This window comes from Myotis myotis, unplaced genomic scaffold (assembly GCF_014108235.1).
Source record: "Myotis myotis isolate mMyoMyo1 unplaced genomic scaffold, mMyoMyo1.p scaffold_m19_p_8, whole genome shotgun sequence".
NCBI lineage: Eukaryota > Metazoa > Chordata > Mammalia > Chiroptera > Vespertilionidae > Myotis > Myotis myotis.
In genome coordinates, this window is record NW_023416390.1 from 10,152,573 (window position 1) to 10,171,208 (window position 18,636).

Here is an 18,636-nt window from a genome sequence, read left to right on the forward strand (position 1 = left end):
GGGAGGGGAGGGGGCGGGGCGGCCCGGGACCCCGCGAGCCCGACGCTTCTTCTGGCGAGCGGCGCGGCTGCGAGGCGTTACTCTGCGCTCCCTGCGGGCGGGCGGCGGCGGGCGCCGGGCGCCGGGACTCACGGGCCAGGGCTGCTCAGGGCTGGAGAGGCCAGGCCCAGGCCGCGGGCACCGGGACCTCGCAGCTGCGGACTCCGTGTAACTGGATTTCGAAAAAGAACTCACTGAGCTCTTGGTTCCAAGGCACCGATTGGACTCAGAGCGAGAAGCGGCCGTTCGGCTGAAACTTGGGGCCGAGCCTTGGGGGCCGAAGAAAGAGCGGGGAGTTGAAAAGAAGGCGAAGGAGGAGGCGGCGGCGAGCCGAGCCTCGAGGCGAGGAGGCGGAGCAGCACCGCCGCGGCGGCGGCCTTGGCTCGCAGGCGGCGGCGCCGGGTCCTCGCCCGCCGGGGGCTGGGCTTGGTGTGGGGGGCGCGCGCGTTGCTGTGCGCTGTGAGTCGAGAGACTTGGGCAAACTTTCAAGGGGAGTAACTGGAGACGCTTGTTGCTCCTCGCCGCAGGAAAAGCCGCACCGTTACGTCGCGGCAGGAGGAGAAGGCGGCGCGCCCGGCCCGAGCCGAAGAGTTTGGTCCCCCGGCGGCGGCGGCGCGACTGCTGGGCGGAGGTGGCGGCGGCGCCCCCGCGGCGCGGGCACTCCAGCTGCAGCGCCCCCGGCTCCGCGCCGCCCACGGCCCGGCCCCGGCGCCGGGAGGACTCTCATGCGCCGGGCGCGGTGGCGCCTCCCCGGATCCGAGCCTCCCTCGGCTGCCTCGTCGCGATCCTCCAGCTGAGAGCGCCGCTGCACCCACGGCCGGCGATGCGGGGCGCCGGCGCGGCCACGCCGCGTTCTCCCGGGGGCTTATGCGCCCTGGCGCTTGCGCTCCTAGGCGCGCTGTCCGCGGGCGCCGGGGCGCAGCCGTACCACGGCGAGAAGGGCATCTCGGTGCCAGACCACGGCTTCTGCCAGCTCATCTCCATCCCGCTCTGCACGGACATCGCTTACAACCAGACCATCCTGCCCAACCTGCTGGGCCACACCAACCAAGAGGATGCGGGCCTCGAGGTGCACCAGTTCTACCCGCTGGTGAAGGTGCAGTGCTCCCCGGAGCTGCGCTTCTTCCTGTGCTCCATGTACGCGCCCGTGTGCACCGTGCTGGATAAGGCCATCCCGCCGTGCCGCTCCCTGTGCGAGCGCGCCCGCCAGGGCTGCGAGGCGCTCATGAACAAGTTCGGCTTCCAGTGGCCAGAGCGGCTGCGCTGCGAGAACTTCCCGGTGCACGGCGCCGGCGAGATCTGCGTGGGCCAGAACACGTCCGACGGCTCCGGGGGTCCGGGCGGCGGCCCCACGGCCTACCCCACCGCGCCCTACTTGCCCGACCTGCCCTTCACCGCGCTGCCCCCGGGGGCGGCTGAGAGCAGGGGCAGGTCCTCCTTTCCCTTCTCATGCCCCCGGCAGCTCAAGGTCCCCCCCTACTTGGGTTACCGTTTCTTGGGCGAGCGCGACTGCGGCGCCCCGTGCGAGCCTGGCCGCGCCAACGGCCTCATGTACTTTAAGGAGGAGGAGCGGCGCTTCGCCCGCCTCTGGGTAGGCGTCTGGTCGGTGCTGTGCTGCGCCTCCACGCTCTTCACGGTCCTGACCTACCTGGTGGACATGAGGCGCTTCAGCTACCCCGAGCGGCCCATCATCTTCCTGTCGGGCTGCTACTTCATGGTGGCCGTGGCGCACGTGGCCGGCTTCCTGCTGGAGGACCGCGCAGTGTGCGTGGAGCGCTTCTCCGACGACGGCTACCGCACGGTGGCGCAGGGCACCAAGAAGGAGGGGTGCACCATCCTCTTCATGGTCCTCTACTTCTTCGGCATGGCCAGCTCCATCTGGTGGGTCATCCTGTCGCTCACCTGGTTCCTGGCGGCCGGCATGAAGTGGGGCCACGAGGCCATCGAGGCCAACTCGCAGTACTTCCACCTGGCGGCGTGGGCGGTGCCCGCGGTCAAGACCATCACCATCCTGGCCATGGGCCAGGTGGACGGGGACCTGCTCAGCGGGGTGTGCTACGTGGGCCTGTCCAGCGTGGACGCGCTGCGGGGCTTCGTGCTGGCGCCCCTGTTCGTCTACCTCTTCATCGGCACGTCCTTCCTGCTGGCCGGCTTCGTGTCGCTCTTCCGCATCCGCACCATCATGAAGCACGACGGCACCAAGACGGAGAAGCTGGAGAAGCTCATGGTGCGCATCGGCGTCTTCAGCGTGCTCTACACCGTGCCCGCCACCATCGTGCTGGCCTGCTACTTCTACGAGCAGGCCTTCCGCGAACACTGGGAGCGCACCTGGCTGCTGCAGACCTGCAAGAGCTACGCGGTGCCCTGCCCGCCCGGCCACTTCCCGCCCATGAGCCCCGACTTCACCGTCTTCATGATCAAGTACCTGATGACCATGATCGTGGGCATCACCACCGGCTTCTGGATCTGGTCTGGCAAAACCCTACAGTCGTGGCGCCGCTTCTACCACAGACTCAGCCACAGCAGCAAGGGGGAGACTGCGGTATGAGCCCTCCCCCTTCTGCCCCCCACTCCTTAATAGAGGGAAAGGCGCGGGAGGGAAAGAACTTCTAAATGGGGGGGGGGGGCTTGTTCCTGAACCTCCTCCCCCTCCAAGGAGAAGTGACCTGGAAGGGAAAAGGTTTCTGTGGGTGTGGGACGAGGTTTGGAAAGGAGGCCTGAGTGGGAAGACGGTTTGGATGAAAGGACTTCTGGCAAAGACTTGCAGGATAATGATGATGATCCTAATAACGATGGTGTTTGTCATGTACGGTACGGACGGCCTGGGCCTGTGGAGAGGAGTGAGAACAGCAGGGAGTGCTGAGTGTCTCCCAGCTCCGGCTGCCCTGGGGCTGTGAGCGATTCCCCTGCTGCTAGACCAGCGGCCTGTCCTCACTCCCGTGAGGCCCGGGTGAAAGGTACAGCTCTGTCTGCGGCGGCCGCTTTGTTGAAAAAGGGTGGACTCCCTGCGGTGCCCTTGTCAAGCGGTGGTCAAACCATAATCTCTTTTCACTGGGGCCAAACTGGAGCCCAGATGGGTTAATTTCCAGGGTCAGACATTACAGTCCACAGTCTCTCCTGCCCTGCCCCCCTCCCGCCTGTTGCTTCCCCCACCCCCCACCCCCTTACTCCTTTCAAGTCTTGAAAAATAAGCATTTGGAAGTCTTGGGAGGCCTGCCTCCTGGAATCCTAATGTGAGGATGCAAAAGAAATGAAGGTAGCCTTTGGAGATGATGCAAAGGAGTAGTAGGTATTTCTGCTTTTTTTTTATTTTCTGGGGAAAGCCGGAGGAAGAAAGAAGGGTGTTTTATTTTGTTTGATACCCTGAAAAGAAGTGATGACTTGTTGCTTTTCAAAACAGGAATGCATTTTCCCCCTTGTCTTTGTTGTAAGAGACAAAAGAGGAAACAAAAGTGTCTCTCTGAGGAAAGGCATCACTGTGAAGACAGCAAATTTTACAGGCAAAGTAGTGCAAACCTGAGGTTTCTCTCTGGATGTTAATTTGGTTGAGATAAACATTCCTTTTTAAGGAAAGGTGAAAGGCAAGTGTGTTTCCATACCCCCATTGGGTCAGAGATTCTGACTTGGCCAGAGGAAATTCAAGGGGGTTTGTTGTTTGCTTTATATCAATTTTAATTTAGAACACATGATCCAATGAAATGGGCTCTGTTAAAATGTGAAGGGAAATCCCTCCCTTCATTTTTTTTCTTCCTAGAAACCTGCCTGTAGGTTTTCTTTCTATATTTTTTCTCCAACTTGAATCCTCCTAGGTAAAAGGAAGAGCATAATGTTTTCAGCCTCCATAATACAGACAAGTTAAATTTTAGAACTAAGAAAAATTTTTGTCCTGTTTCCATAGTCCCATAAATCCATCTATAACACATCATGTGTATGCTGATCCCGTCTTTGTGTGGCTGGGTGGGGAGGTGACCTGCAGAAATGATAGTAAATGAAGAGCACTATTCAAATGAGGGGCCCCCTTCTTAAAGAAAGTCATTAAAAGAAGGTAAACTTCAAAGTAATGCTGGAGTCCTTTGAAATGTGCTGGGTGACTTAAATTTATTAATCTTAAATCATGTACTTTTTTTTTCTATAATAGAACTCTGATTCTTTTGCATAATGGTCTAAAGCTGAGCAGAGGATCATGGGAACTAACCTTTACTCCACCTTTGACACCACCCTCCAATCTTGCAACACTGTCCTATTTCTCAAAACAGTTTTAAAATGCTGTTTTGAACAGTTTTTAAATCATAGAAGGTACTGTCAGGAATACAAGTTACTTTCTATAATGTTCAGTCGCGTGGAGCTGCTTTTTATATGAAAGTTATTGACCTTGGGTTTCTTAAACCTCAAAAACTGTCTCACTTGTCAGATTTTTAAAACTCCCACTACACAGTTCTTTGGCATCTTTTGTGTTGTATCTCTTGCATGTGAAATTTGTAAAATAGACAAGTGTGGTATGTATATTTTGTAAATCTCCCATTTTTGTAAGAAAATATATATTGTATTTATACATTTTTACTTTGGATTTTTGTTTTGTTTTGCCTTTAAAAGTCTACAAGGAAGCCCCACTTTATCACATGTACAGATCACAAAATAAATTTTTTTTAAAATACCAAGTGAATGTTTGTTTAGTTTACAGTGCCTATATATATATCAGTAAGCCAAAAAAACTAAGCTTTAGTGGTATGGAAACAAGGTGTGGAGAAACACATTGGATGGGTCTCAAAGAGGAAGAGGTGATCTATAGGGTATCCCCCAAAAATGTATACACACTTTGAATAATTATCAATTCCAAAATGGGTTAAATCTGAAAAAAAAAAAAAAAACATCAATTGAGCGATCATCAGCTATTAAAGTGTGCATACATTTTTTTATGAGGTCTCTTTTTCATTGTATTCTTTTAAAAGGTCATGAATGCCTTAAGTGTCCCTTAATTTTTTTTCTGTTGTTGCTGCTTCCTGCCTCTGTCCACACCACCCACCACACACTCCGGTAAGCCTTTTCACATCCTGCTTTGGATAACTGACTGAAGGTACAGAATAAGCATCGCTTTTAAAGAGCTGCTATCTGATCCATGTTTTTACTTCCCTTCAGAGGTGAAGTACGTATTCCAGAGAGAACTAGAAGATATTGTTGGTCTGCTTTTCTTGGGAAGAATTCAGTAAGGGGTGTGTGTGTGTGCGCGCGTGTGTGTGTGCGTGTGTGTGTGTAAACTGATTCGTGTTTTGCATTATCCTGATGAACCTTATCTGAATTGTTAATACTTAGGTCCCTTGGGTTCAGGTGGCTGGGAAAGTCCTGGGACGATTCCAGATAATAGCAAGGGCCTTGCCTAAGGAGCATTCCTCAGCTGTAAGCTGCATTCTCCCTTCTAGGTCAACTGAACCAGAGGTCAAGTGACTCCCCGAGGTGGCAGTGAAGGTGGCAGTGACTCAGCAGCTCTGGCAGGAATAGACTCCAGGCCTCACCCCAGGAAAAGCCTCAGAAGCCACTGAAGCTATTCTTCCCTCTTGTCCCAGAAGCCGACTTTGGAATCAGATTAGACTGAGAAGCCTTCACTATCCAGGCACTTTGATATTAAACAGTCCCTCGGGGAAATGATAAAGGCATTCTTAAATACTTCCAATTCCAAGCCTGCTAGCTTTTTTTTTTTTTTTTTTTTTTTTCACCTGCCTCTCTTCTTTAATTCAGGTGCTGTTTCCTGGCTTTTCACAATACAGTTGCCTCATTCTCAGGCGGCCCTGGAGACCCAGCAGTAGCCTGGATGCTGCTGTTTTTCTTCCCTTCCTCGGCTCTAAGGTTCTGCACTTCTAAAGCCCCACAGAAACAGTTCTGTTTTTGTTTTAATTAACAGGCTCACACACAAGGCTGGCGCGCTTCACAAATACAGAGTGCAAGCCAGCGACAGACGGTCCTCCCCAGGAGGAGGAAGTCACGCGGCTGCACTCTGTGCAGAGAGCAGCTCTAAGATCCTCCTGGGTCTGAGCATCACAATGGGTGTGAGGTCACCTCACCTGGGAAGATCTGGGCATCCAGGAAGGCAAAAAATAGCCACTTCTAGTCTCTTAAGGTTTATCCAGTTTTTGTTCATAAAATGACACCTTTTAGGTTAAAGCATGCTTTTTTTTTTTTTTTTAACACCACACTAATATGGCCTATTAAGAAGAATGTTTGCTTTTAGGGTAGGTGGAAGGCTCCCAACAGGGTTCTTTGCTCACAAATTAACTGCTACAGGCACTTAGACCCTTCTGCGGGGAGAGCTGCGTGACTGCTCCCGTAAATGTGTCCCTTTCCTCTCCCCAGCACCGCCTGGTCCGTCGGGGCTCTCAGAGATGGAAGAGCATCGGTCTTTACTGAGGGAACAAAGACTGGGTATGAATAAATTACTACCTGCTTTTTTGTAAGCAGAGATAAAAGTGCTCAGTTTAATTCCTTTCACGTTGTGGTTGTCCTTAATGTAGTTCTTTTTTTCTTTCTAAGTAATTTTTATTTTTGAAATAACGTTACTATTTCATTATATTCATATGGGAAAAAATGTAAAGACAAAAATATAAAGAAAATTAAAATTATCCCGTATACCTCCAAAATACAATAACAAATGATGATTTTTTTTTCTAGTTTTTTTTTGTGTGTGTGCATTTACAAACACATCAGCCATGTGTGTGAGCCTGCTAATTAGAATTTTGGAACAAAATTAGTACTGTAAAATGCTTACATACCCTTTTTTTCATTTTATAGTATAGAGCAACCACTTCTTTAGGACATTAATTAAATAGTATTTAAAAACATGATCTTCAGTTGGCTGCTTCACAATCTAATTAGAGCTAACCCATCATTTATCCCCAATTTTTGGACAGTCAGTTGGTTTTGAATATTCACTATTAAAACTAACACTATATTAAACATCCTTCTTTATATATAGTTCTTTGGATGCATTTTTAATTTTTTAAAGAGGAGTAAAGTAACCTGCATAACAAAGTGTAAGCATTTTTAAGCCTTTTGATTTTACCCAACTCTCTCCAGAAAGATTGTACCGATTTACAGTGATACCAATAGTTCGAGTTCCATTTTGTCTTCATATTCCTTGGCAACATAGGAAATTGGATGTCGCCTCCCACCCTTTATTATGAATTTAATGAGGGAAGAGGGATGGTGTGCTCTTGTCTTTTTTTCTAAGGTGTAGGGATTTTTCCACATGTTTACTGGTTGTCGGCTTTCCCTGTTTTTTGAAGCAGTCCATGTCTTTCAGAAGGCATCTTCCACACTGGCCTGGTATGGTCTGATCACCTTTCTTCCTTAGTGGGCAGGGGCATGAAAGCTTCTCTACGTTTCTAATCGAGCAGGAATTTCCCAAAGGACTAGAATGAGAAAGTCTTCTTATCTTCTGGGCAGCCATGCTATTTTAATGTAATAAAACAGAGAAATGGGCCTTATTCTTCAGGTTAGGGAGGGTTTCTGACCATTCCATGGACCCTATCTGAGGTATGGCAGTGAGGAGTAAATCTTATTGGCTTTTTTTTTCAGGGCCTTTAAATCCTGGTCCCCTGAAACCACTTCTGATCTTTCCAGCAATGTTAATCTGTTGTCATGGCGATACTTGCTTCGCAAAGTCCAGCCTCTTTAGCAGGAAGCACCTCTGGAACTGTGGTCATGTGGATGACATCCGCCCCCCAGGTGTGACACATGGAGCTTTCTGTCCGTGAACTAAAACGAGTCCTACAGTTGTGAGCATTGTCCCTTTTGGGTGGCACCTGAGTCCTAGCTTCTTAGCCGCCTCTGTGAGGAACTCTCGTAGCGGGCAGAGTGGCTCAGTCTCTGGGGTAGGGCATACACTCTGGCACAGGAACGACTCCCATCACAGGAGGGCGGAGGCCTCATGGTGGTCCTGGGATGAACTGGCCAATAATACCACCGGCTGACTCTCTTCCCTCAAGGAACCGCAAGCTGTGGTCACTGTGACATGAGAACAGCCTCCTCCTTCAGAGCCCAGATGTTCGCCTGATGACTTTTGAAGGCATGGTGGTAGGCTGCCTCCCATGCCTGGCAAAGAGGATGCAATCAGCAGTCTCTATCTTCCCCAAGATTAAGGCATCAGAAGGCTCACCAAATGGATGGACTGTGCACACATTTCTCGGTTCTTCCTTCTAAGGTTTCTGGATCATCCAGGCCTGTTCCACCAATTATTCAAATCTTCACAGCTTGGGGGGGGGGGGGGGGCGGGCATGTCTGCACCCAGAAGAGGCTGGGGGTGGACACATGGGGCAGAGAAGCGGAGTGGATTTGCGCATGCAGCCTGTAGTTGATTCTTACCTAAGACTTTTAGAAGCTCAGGGATTTTTTTTTAAAGAGGTGCATCTAAGCAGAAAATATGTGAGGGAGAGTGTTTGTGAAAGGGCACATGTAAAGGTTAAGAGAAATATTGGCAGGAGTTTGGTGTTAATCCCTAGATAAGGGGCAGAAACTCTTGTGAAAATTTTCTGCAGTTTATAAAACAAAATTAGTCTCCACAATAACCGCACACAACACCCAATCTTTTAAAGCAGGTATGTCAGCAATCTTGGCAAGAATAAATGTCCTGTTGATAGCGTTTTACTGTTAGAGGAAAAGTAGAATCTTTTTTTTTAATGTGCTTGTAGAAAATAGTGATATTAGAGATTCTCTGAGTAGAACTATGAGTGTAACAGCTGTAGGTTTGAACCCTGTAATTATACCAGGAAATTCTCTTCCAACTCTCCCATCTTTAATTTCACTGAAAAGGCAGGTGGCTATTTATAGACAGTATATTTTTATATATGCATATGCGGATGGTGAATACCAGTCTCCGGGGCTCCAGGAAATCCCAGAAGAGACCAAAAGCACTCCAACACGGACTTAAACAATTTGTAGATCTGGCCTATTTTTCTCTTATTTCACCCTCATAAAACTTGATTCTTCAAGTCTCCAATTTGTGACACTTCTTACGTCTGAATCTGTGTTCCTCACATTTCATACAAAAGTGAACTAGTTAAAAGGGTACCGTTACAATGCCAGGACTTTGGGAAACACACATTGTGTCTCTTATTCTCTTAGATGGGGCGGGGGGGCAGTTCAGTCACTTGGAAATTTCTCAATTAGTGCCACAGGTGTAGAAAGAAAGGAAGTTTGATCAAGACAATAATAACTTGTAAGTGACCCAGTTCGAGAAGTACTGACCAAGTGGCCACTACATAAAAGGTGTTATGACAGGGACCAGAGGGATCACAGATAAAAGCAAGAGGCACAGTCCACCTGGAAAACTTGCCACATAGCTCAGGGTAAGGAGGGCATCCCCAAGGGGAAATAAGCAACTAACTATATTTCTAGACAGAGTTTGGCAATATATGGAGCCCAAATGTTACTTGGAATAATATTATTTGACATTTGGTGGCATTTACTGTTTTCAAAAGCCACTTTCACATTCATTATTTGACTTTATCCTCACAGTTATTATAACAACCCTATAATGTGGAATCATTCCTATTTGAAAGATGGAGGTGGTTGTCCCTAAATCTCTTTCAGAAGACTTTACACTAACAAAATAAAATTGAGGCTATTGTGAAGGATTCCAAAGTGCATTCGCTGGGGGCCTGCTTCACTTTGCAGGAACTCTTAGGGAGCTCAGGCCCACCCTTAATGCCGCCCAGCTGCTTGGCCCTGGCTTCAGATTCCGTTTAGAGTTTAAGAAGTGGTCTCTGAGAGGTGGGCATATTAGGAGCAAAAAGGGGGCAATTGGGAGGCAGAGACAAATGTGTGGGGAGTTGGCAGTGGGGCAATAAGTCCCATACAGTCGTGAAGGAAAACAAGCTACTCAGATGGTCAGCTTTTCACCCTCAGAAAATATGACCCCCAGACTTCAGCTGGACCTTGCAGATTCTAGAGGACAATTCAAAGGGAAAAGTATCTTGGGGGAGGTATGGCAGGACAGGGAATAGGAAATACAGCAGCAGCAATGAAAGCTTGTGTGACATAACTTAGCACCAGTTTTACTTTTTCATTTCCAAAGGAAAACAAATGGCACGTAGCATTGAGCTCCAGTTTCCAGGTCTGGGGTAGCTGGAGGGAGACTGGGTGGCAGCTGGTCCCTGGCTTGCAGCAGGCGAAGAGAACAAGTCCTTGAGCTAAAATCATACATTATCTTCAGCGCCAACAAATCGTTTGTTGAGGACCTAGGATGTGCCAGGGTGCTGTGCTAAGCCCTGGATACAGCACACTGGCTTCTGGAACGTGTTTCCTAAGCCTTAGCCAGAGCTAAGCACATGCTTCTCATCTCACTTAGTCTCTCCAGTGGGGAGTGCACTAAAGACGCCTTCCTTTGTGTTTGCAAACCACACAGGCATACCATGTTCTACTGAGCTCCGCTTTATTGAGCCTCGCAGATATCGCGTTTTTCACAAACTAAAGGTAACACCAGCAAAAAGATTATGACTCGCTGAAGCTCAGGTAATGGTTAGCATTTTTTAGCAATATCGTATTTTTAGACATAACGGTATTGCACACTTAATAGACTACATTACAGTGTGAATATAACTCTTATATGTACTGGGAAACCAAAAAGTTCATGTGACTCCCATTACTGGGATACTTGCTTTATTGCAATGGTCTGGAACAGAAGCCGCAATATCTCCGTGGTATGCCTGTATCCTTCTCCCCATGATCCTACAGTACTAGCGACAAATAGGCAACTAGACCTCGATCATATTCTGAAGACGGGAAACCATGAGGCTAGAAGCAGTTTGTTCAAGGTCATGAGTAATCCCAGGCCAGGCCAGGCCAGGCCACAATAAAGGATCACACAGGTCTCCCACGGACTCTGAATCTAGCGGGCTTTCCTTCAGAACAGTGTGCTTTGGAGGTTCGGTGTGGCTAGAAGGAAAGGAACCCAAGAGGGCTAGGGGAGAGATAGGCGCTGGGAGGAGCTTTGTGAAAGGGGGCGTGATTGTATAGACATACTGTCAAGGGCAGTGAAGATTGGCTGTTCACACTTTGGTGATAATGATCATGATCTTTATAATTGTTCACATTTTTTTGAACATTGACTATACGCTAAGCCCTGGGTACAAAATGGCCTAGTAGTTAAGACACAAAGCCCTAACCACTGGCACTTGGCATCTAATAAGTAATAAATATCAGCATCGGTATTAATATATAATTATCTCATTTATTCTTCACAACCACCTTATGAGGTGGGTACCATTGTTCCCTCTTTTAAGCTCTGAAAGGTGAGCTCAGAGCAGCAAAATTAGCGGTAGCCTGTGCCTCTAATCACCACGCTACAAATATTTACTAAGGTCTTAATGTCTTCCGTTCTGTTATTATTAATTTAGCCCAGGATTGAAGTGAGAATAAGTCAGGAAAATAATTTACATCAGAGCAGAATGAAATTGAGGAGGCAACCTCAGCGCCAGTCCCCGGGAAGTACGTTCATGTTCCAGTGAGAGTAGAAAGCTCTCAGCTGTAGGAATTCGCCATCAGTACGCCCAGCTTCCAGCATCGCAGGCATTTGCCAGTGCTTCTGCGGCATTCTTCAGAAGCCAAATGGCTTGATAAAGTCAGAAGAGCCCCGGAAAACAAGAGCAAATGTTTCAAACCAGACCAACCTCTCAAGTCACAAAGAAGTTTTATTTTACTAGTACTGTTAGCACAAGTGGCTGACAAAAAGAAGGCTAAAAATTAAACTTCCAAGTTCTTCATGCAGGGTCTACTTTAGGGGAGCTCCCCCTACAAAAGGGGGCTCATATTTCACAGCAAGAGTTAAATGAAACAGCAAGGAAATTCAGTTAGTTCATCTTGGACGAGAGGAAGGCGATATACAATTCCTCCATTCACCTAGTGCAGTGGTCGGCAAACTGCGGCTCGCGAGCCACATGCGGCTCTTTGGTCCCTTGAGTGTGGCTCTTCCTAAGCCTTAGGAGTACCCTAATTAAGTTAATAACAATGTACCTACCTATATAGTTTAAGTTTAAAAAATTTGGCTCTCAAAAGAAATTTCAATCGTTGTACTGTTGATATTTGGCTCTGTTGACTAATGAGTTTGCCAACCACTGGCCTAGTGGTTTGGGGTCCACAAGTTGTACAAAATGTTTACTTCAGATATCTAAGTCCCCAGTCAGAGCTCACCACCACTCTTATATTTATAACTGAGCAGTTGAAGTGGCCACTGAAAAAAATCTAAATGCCATCTCTGCTGTCCAATCAGGAGGCTACCTAACTTGCCTTTTCTGGTTGTTAAATGATAAAGCACAATCTTCTACTAGTCAGAGCACCAGGTTTGGACTCTGCTGATGAATAGAAATACTCAACAGGTTACTGCGTGTGTAGGAGTAGACATTACTGTGTCTCTTAATCCTGGCTATTTGATTAAGAAAATAAAAGAATTCAACCCAGTGTTAGCCTTTTGCATAGGATCAGCCTTCAAGAAAAATCAGAATGGAGCCAGCTTCATTTTCCTCAGGGACACTTCTTTTAACCTAGAGATCTTTCTTACCTGTCACTCTACACCCAGAAAAAGGAAACACAAAGATGAAATGTGTTTAAAAAAAAAAAAAAAAGATCAAAGGGAAAAGCCAGGAGGGGGAGATAGCAAGAAAAAATTCTGAACACAGCCCTGCTCCTGAGCCACCGACACCTTGATTCGTCATTCATTTGACAGCTTTTAGGTGAATTTCCATCATTACTCTCATTCCCTTTATCCCAGAGTCATAATAAGCAGGAACATTAATTGAGGGTTTTGATGTACCAGACACATACATGGAGTGTGGTACCCACTCTACACACCTTACCTTATTTGATTCCCTCAACAGCTCTCTGAGATAAACACTATTATCCCCGTTTTAAAGATGGAGAAAGCTGAGACACCAAGAGGTTAAGAAACTTGTCCAAGAGCCCTTGACTCCCACACTGTAGTGCATCCCTCTTCCTACTTTGTCTTCCAACCATGACTACTAAATTGTTGGCATCTATAGAATCGATTCTGCCTCTTTGGAATATCACTAAAACTATGATTAGTTTGTGAGGGTGGGTGGGAGTGTGAAATGCATTTATTCTAAGACATGTGTACCTTGTTATCAGGGAATCAGGCCCTGCTTTTCCATGATCTCTCTTCATCCCACTTAACAGAGATCACAGGAGGACCATGGCCACCAGTGGTAAGCTCATAGATGTGTGGAGCCAAAGTGGGTTTGGATTTAGTTCGTTGTGTTTTACATAAAAGGGGTCCAAGGGAGCTTGATAAGACATCCCCCTCAGGACAAAGTGACTCCAGAATATCAACATCCAAGTCCACATGACTCAGTGAATGTGCTTGCAAGGGTTCACCATATCTAATCTCCAAGATTTCTCAAAGATGGGGGATTTGACAGGTAATAACAGATTCCCTAAGGAGTTTGGGAGTTGTTTGGGAAAGATGAGTTAATGACTCCCTCCAAGCATGAAAAAAAAGTCACCACTGGTATTCCAGATTGGGGAAATAACTTCAGCTCACTTGTTGAGTGCATGGTGCTAAGATGATCAAGGGACACAAGAATGTCTCCCAGCCAACATGGGCTCTGTCACCGTCAGCCTGAGCGATCCCTTTTCCATACCTGGGCATCCAGGATAAGCCCAGATGGATGTTTAAAAGCCCATCCATTAGCATGGTTGGAAGAATAAAGCAAAGCAGACAATTTTTATCAGAGCCGGTTATTGTAGCTCCCTCTATAGGACTTGTCTCAGGGGAGAGGGAGTAGTTACAAGGCATATCATGCTCCCTCTGCCACTGCCAGGGACTGGCTTGCTTTATTGTAAGCTCTCGGTGTTTACGAGGCATCCTGAACTGTTGGGACAAGGGCAATGGTTTGAATCCAACAGCTGGTGCCATATATTTTATTCTGCCAGCAGCTTCAACTTATCCTTGGCCCTGTCCTCTCTCTTAACCCCCATAATCGGCCAACCAATTTGAATTCTAGTTCCTCCACATGGTCACCATCTCTTGCTTATATCACCATAAAGGCTCCCTAACTGGTCTTGCTGCCTCCATTTTGGTCCCTCCTCTAATTTGTCTCCACCCTGTGCCAGAAGAATCATGGTAAATGCAACTGTGACTATGTCTCTTCCTTGTTTAAAATCCTAAGCACGGCATACAAGGCCTTCCATAATCTCTATCAAGCTCTCCAGCCTCATCTCCCACCATTTCTGCACTGATCCGTTTACAGTTGCCTACATACTCATGTATCACAGGAATTCATTTTTTGATGAAAGGAAGACTCTGTAGCTATTTCAACTGCTGAAAGCTAATCGAGCCCCGTATTGGATACGCTCCAGCTCTCTTGCTCTCTGCCAAAATGGACAGGAATGTGAATCCAGAAGAAAATCAGAATAAAGACATAGGTATCTACATCATCACCCTGGGACACTCCTACATCATCTTGGGACAACGAAAGGAATCCCAAGAAGAAGGGATATTACTGGCTAAAAAAATAAATAAATAAAAAATCAAACAAGATCATTAAGTATTATTAGTGCCTAGGCAGTGATTTGTCTTATAATACTTAATTTCTAGTGCTCAGCAGAACATCCAGTACAAAGTGATGCTCAGTATACTGAGTTGGTTAGTGTTCCCCGAGATTCATGTCCTTCCCAGAACATCAGAACCTGACCTTATTTGGAAATAGGGTTAGATGTAGTTAATATAGTTGAGGTCATACTGGAGTAAGGTAAGCCTTTGATCAAACATGACTATTGTCCTAATTTTTTTAAAAAGGAAGAAAGACACACAGGGAGAATGCCATGTTATGACAGAGGCGGAGAATGGAGTTATGTGTCTAAAAGGCAAAAACACCAAGGATTGCTGGCAACCACCAGAAGCTAGACGAGGCAAGAAAGTGTCCTCCCTAGAGCCTTCAGAGAGAACATGGTCTTGTTGACATCTTATTTCCGACTTAGAGCCTCCAGAACTGTGAGAGAATAAATATCTGTTGATTTAAGCCACCTAGTATATGGTAATCTGATAAAGCAGCCGTAAGAACGTAGTACCCTCAGTGATTGTCTGTTGGACAAATAAATAAAATGAATGAATGGAACACATGTGGAAATTTATTTGGAGCCAACTAAAGTATTAGAAACCTTAGAAATATGATTTATAGGTTATCAGCAAAAATCCACTTCTCCTGTCCCATGACCCCATAACTAGATTAGAACTGAACATAGAGTTGGAATATCTAAATACTAGCTTTGCTTTAGACTGGCTATAATACCTCACTACAGCTGGAGAACAAAACTAAGAACCTAGAGGTTCTTTTCAAGAAATCATAAATCCTTTTGGAAACTTGATAGAACTGTGGGTTCAGTCCCCAGAAATTACGCAAGTCTGGTCATATACACTCAAGATTGCAGACAACTTCCTCCTACCTCCCCAAAACCATTGAACCAAGATTAAGAGCTCCTTAATTAGAAGATACAGGTAGAATATTTAGGGTTTTTCACCAATTCTTTGGACACAACTAAATAGAGAAAAGGGTAGCAGAATTGTTTTTCCTCTTTAAATGAGGCCATGTCAAGCCATGGGGCCCCCATCGTTTGGAATGGGCTTCAATCGCTCATCTCAGAATGACGATGGACTATAGGAGAGCAACCTGGCCTGGCAATGTAGAGACCTGAATTCCAAATCCAGCTTTGCCATTTAATTCTTTTGTTCTTTTTCTCTTCTATTCAACCTCAGCCCCAGTAAAAATGTGGATGTTTTTAAGGTCAGAGGACAGGTTAATGAGATAATGCTGGTAAAGCACTTTGCCCCTAGGAAAAGGTTCCTATGTAAACATGAGATATTATTAGACATTATCAAACTTAAGCCCAGCCAGCAGTGGCCCAGCCAGAGGTGAGTTCTCTTCCTTATCTACTGTTTGGCCAAATTGGGCTTTTTCTCAAAGGCAAAGAGTGTGGGAGGTCTCCTGTTGACTGGTGTTGGGGACTCTCTGATAAGTGGGCCCTATCATCTCCCTTTGAGCAGTGCAAACAGATCATTTGACCACATGTGATTAAAGGCTCCCTTCTTCACTAGCAGTGAACCCAAATCTCCTTGTGCATACATGTTAAAGCAATAATCTTTAGGGAATTCTCCCTTTCCCATGTGCGTAATGTCAATGTGAGTTATTCAGATTTATTGATAGAAAAATAAATCTTATTTCATGTTTGGTGGTTGTGATTTTTTTTATTATCTCTTAGGAATGATTACATAGAATTTTCCCCTTTACTTCTGCTGTTCTTGGCCAATTTGAAAAAAAAAAGGAGAAAATACATTGGTTTCAGGAACATTGGTTTTAGAACTTACTAAAAGCAGCAAAAGATCAATAAAGAAATTAAATAAATAAATAAAATAAAAAAGTAGCAAAAAGAAAAGAGTAATTTCTACAATTACTAAATTGTAATCAAACTTAAATGCTTCAAACTAACATTCTCTGTTCTCTTCACCACCACAAAAAAAGAAAAGAGAAAAAAAAATGCCAAAAAAGGGTGAGGGAAGGAGCTTCTTGAGTTCTATGGGAATTTGTGTGGTATGTTGTATTGTTGTGTTTTTTTTTATTTCAAGGGAGCTTTTTTCATCATCAGAATTGACAAGGGCAACGAACTGAGAGAAACCTAAAATGACAGCAGTAATTTTCATCAACATGAGGATAACATAGAATCTTAACTCAGAGCCCTCAGAAATTTCACTACAAAGGAAAAAGAGTTCACCCACAATTACCCACTCCTCATGCGCACATACTAAGGGTACCAGACATACATTAGCCAGTACTCTCAGCATCTGGTCAAACTAAGTTTCAACAAATTTCATCAGTTGTGCTTTTCAACTAGCAGGATGATTTTTTTTTTAAAGAGATTGTTAAATCCTAACCATGCAGAGTATAAAAAAATCTTCACGCCTTCCATCCTTTCCCCCTTCCTCCTTCTGTTCTTCCTTCCTCCCTCCTTCCTATTATGTACCAGACACTGCTAAGTAAATGTGAAGGACACATTCTATTACCTATAAGGTCAGTATTTAAACCATTGGGATTGCAGATCTCACAACTTTGGGGAGGACAGAGATGTGCCTTGGGAAGATAAAATTGTAGATGTGCCTTGGGAAGATAAATTACTGTGAGAGAGAGAGACAGGGAAACTGAAGGAGAAGGAGGCAGATAATTGTTAAAAATGAGTATCCTTGGAGGGTCTATTTCAGACAAGTTTGAAAGGTGTAGTTATGATCAACTGCTACTATTCTCACCACTTTACTTCCTCCCCTTTTCCTCCAGTGGATCAAACATTTAACAGTTATTCAGAACCATCTTAGGTGACCCCCACCCCAACCTATGATGTCTGATCTATGTGTTTGTACCTGAGGTACATGTATTCACCTCACAGGCTAAATTTTGAAGGTGTGGCATTCTCCTAGCTCTTTTCCTCTCTGAATGTGTCCTAGGAACATCCATGCCTCATTAAAAAGCAGGAAGGATAAATGAAAGAGAATCCCAGTAGGTTTTAGAGAAAAAATGCATTAAAGTTATTTAAATACATATTTAACGTTTACTAAAAATAAGTTGGGTTGCAGGAGAAAATTAATTAGACAAAAAGCTTCTAATCAGAATTATGCTATCTGATTGCGTAATTAGACCTGGTGTTTAGGCCATCCTAACGAGTTTAGTTGAAAAGGAAGAGAGATCATTGTTTATTGGAATGGCAATAATTTGGGTTTCTTTAATTGACTCCTGGTGTGAATATGTTGATGCCTGCTGTTCTCTAAGAGGCAGCCTGGAAAGTTTCCAGGAAAAGTTCACATTCCAGGGACAGTGCTGAAATCTACTCTCCAGTGCAACCCAAGTCTGCCATTGGGGCTTGAGTCTGTTCCAGCACAATGCCAGCTTTCAAAGGCAGCCTCAACTGGCAGCAGACACCACAGCTGCACCAGGGGCAAGATGAGGAGCCCAGCTTTGAGCTTGGCCATCAAGATAATGGAGGGCACTTCCAAAATCTTACCTTCACCGTGTCCTAAAGCATTAAGTTCACCAAAGGCTCTGGCTTCAGAAGCCAACAGGGTGGGCTTGGACATAGCATTAACCTTCTGACATGAAGTCATCCCAAAAAGAGCTGCAATGAAGGGGAAGTGGGGAGTGCTGGAGCTTTCTCTTCCCAGTGCTTCCAAATGTCCAAAAGCAGTGTTGCCAATTGCTTGCTAAAAATTAGTACATTCCATGGGAATTTAATAAGGGGCAAAATAAAAATAACCCATAACCCACTTGAAAGCAGAGGCACGTTTTGCAGGCCCTCACTACTCTAAGCTCTAAATTAAAAATATCTCATTTTCTTTATAGGGAGTTTAGGTAAGAAGGAAGATAGAGACTGGGAATCCTGGAAGAGGAATTGGGGATTTCAAAGCACGGTTTGATCCTGAAGGCCTAACAGATGGCCAACTCTTTATACATAATCATTACAGCAACCCTCCTTCCTTCCTCTGGGAACATCCAGCATGCACACAGTAGCCATGGACTCTACCATGTTGGTAGAACATGGACTAGCCACGGTCCTTCC

At 45.8% G+C, this 18,636-nt stretch overlaps 1 protein-coding gene and 1 pseudogene across 1 annotated transcript; one reads left to right on the forward strand and one right to left on the reverse strand.

Annotated features, from left to right (window-relative positions):
• Nucleotides 1–35: 35 nt before the first annotated feature.
• On the forward strand, nucleotides 36–5,696 carry FZD7 (frizzled class receptor 7). Its single transcript, XM_036320168.1, has 2 exons — nucleotides 36–2,581; nucleotides 5,457–5,696. The coding sequence occupies exons 1-2, from the start codon at nucleotides 863–865 to the stop codon at nucleotides 5,463–5,465; spliced, it is 1,728 nt and encodes a 575-aa protein (XP_036176061.1). The 5' UTR covers nucleotides 36–862; the 3' UTR covers nucleotides 5,466–5,696.
• Nucleotides 5,697–7,483: 1,787 nt separating this feature from the next.
• LOC118661467 lies at nucleotides 7,484–18,157 on the reverse strand (annotated as a pseudogene).
• Between the last annotated feature and the right edge of the window lie 479 nt (nucleotides 18,158–18,636).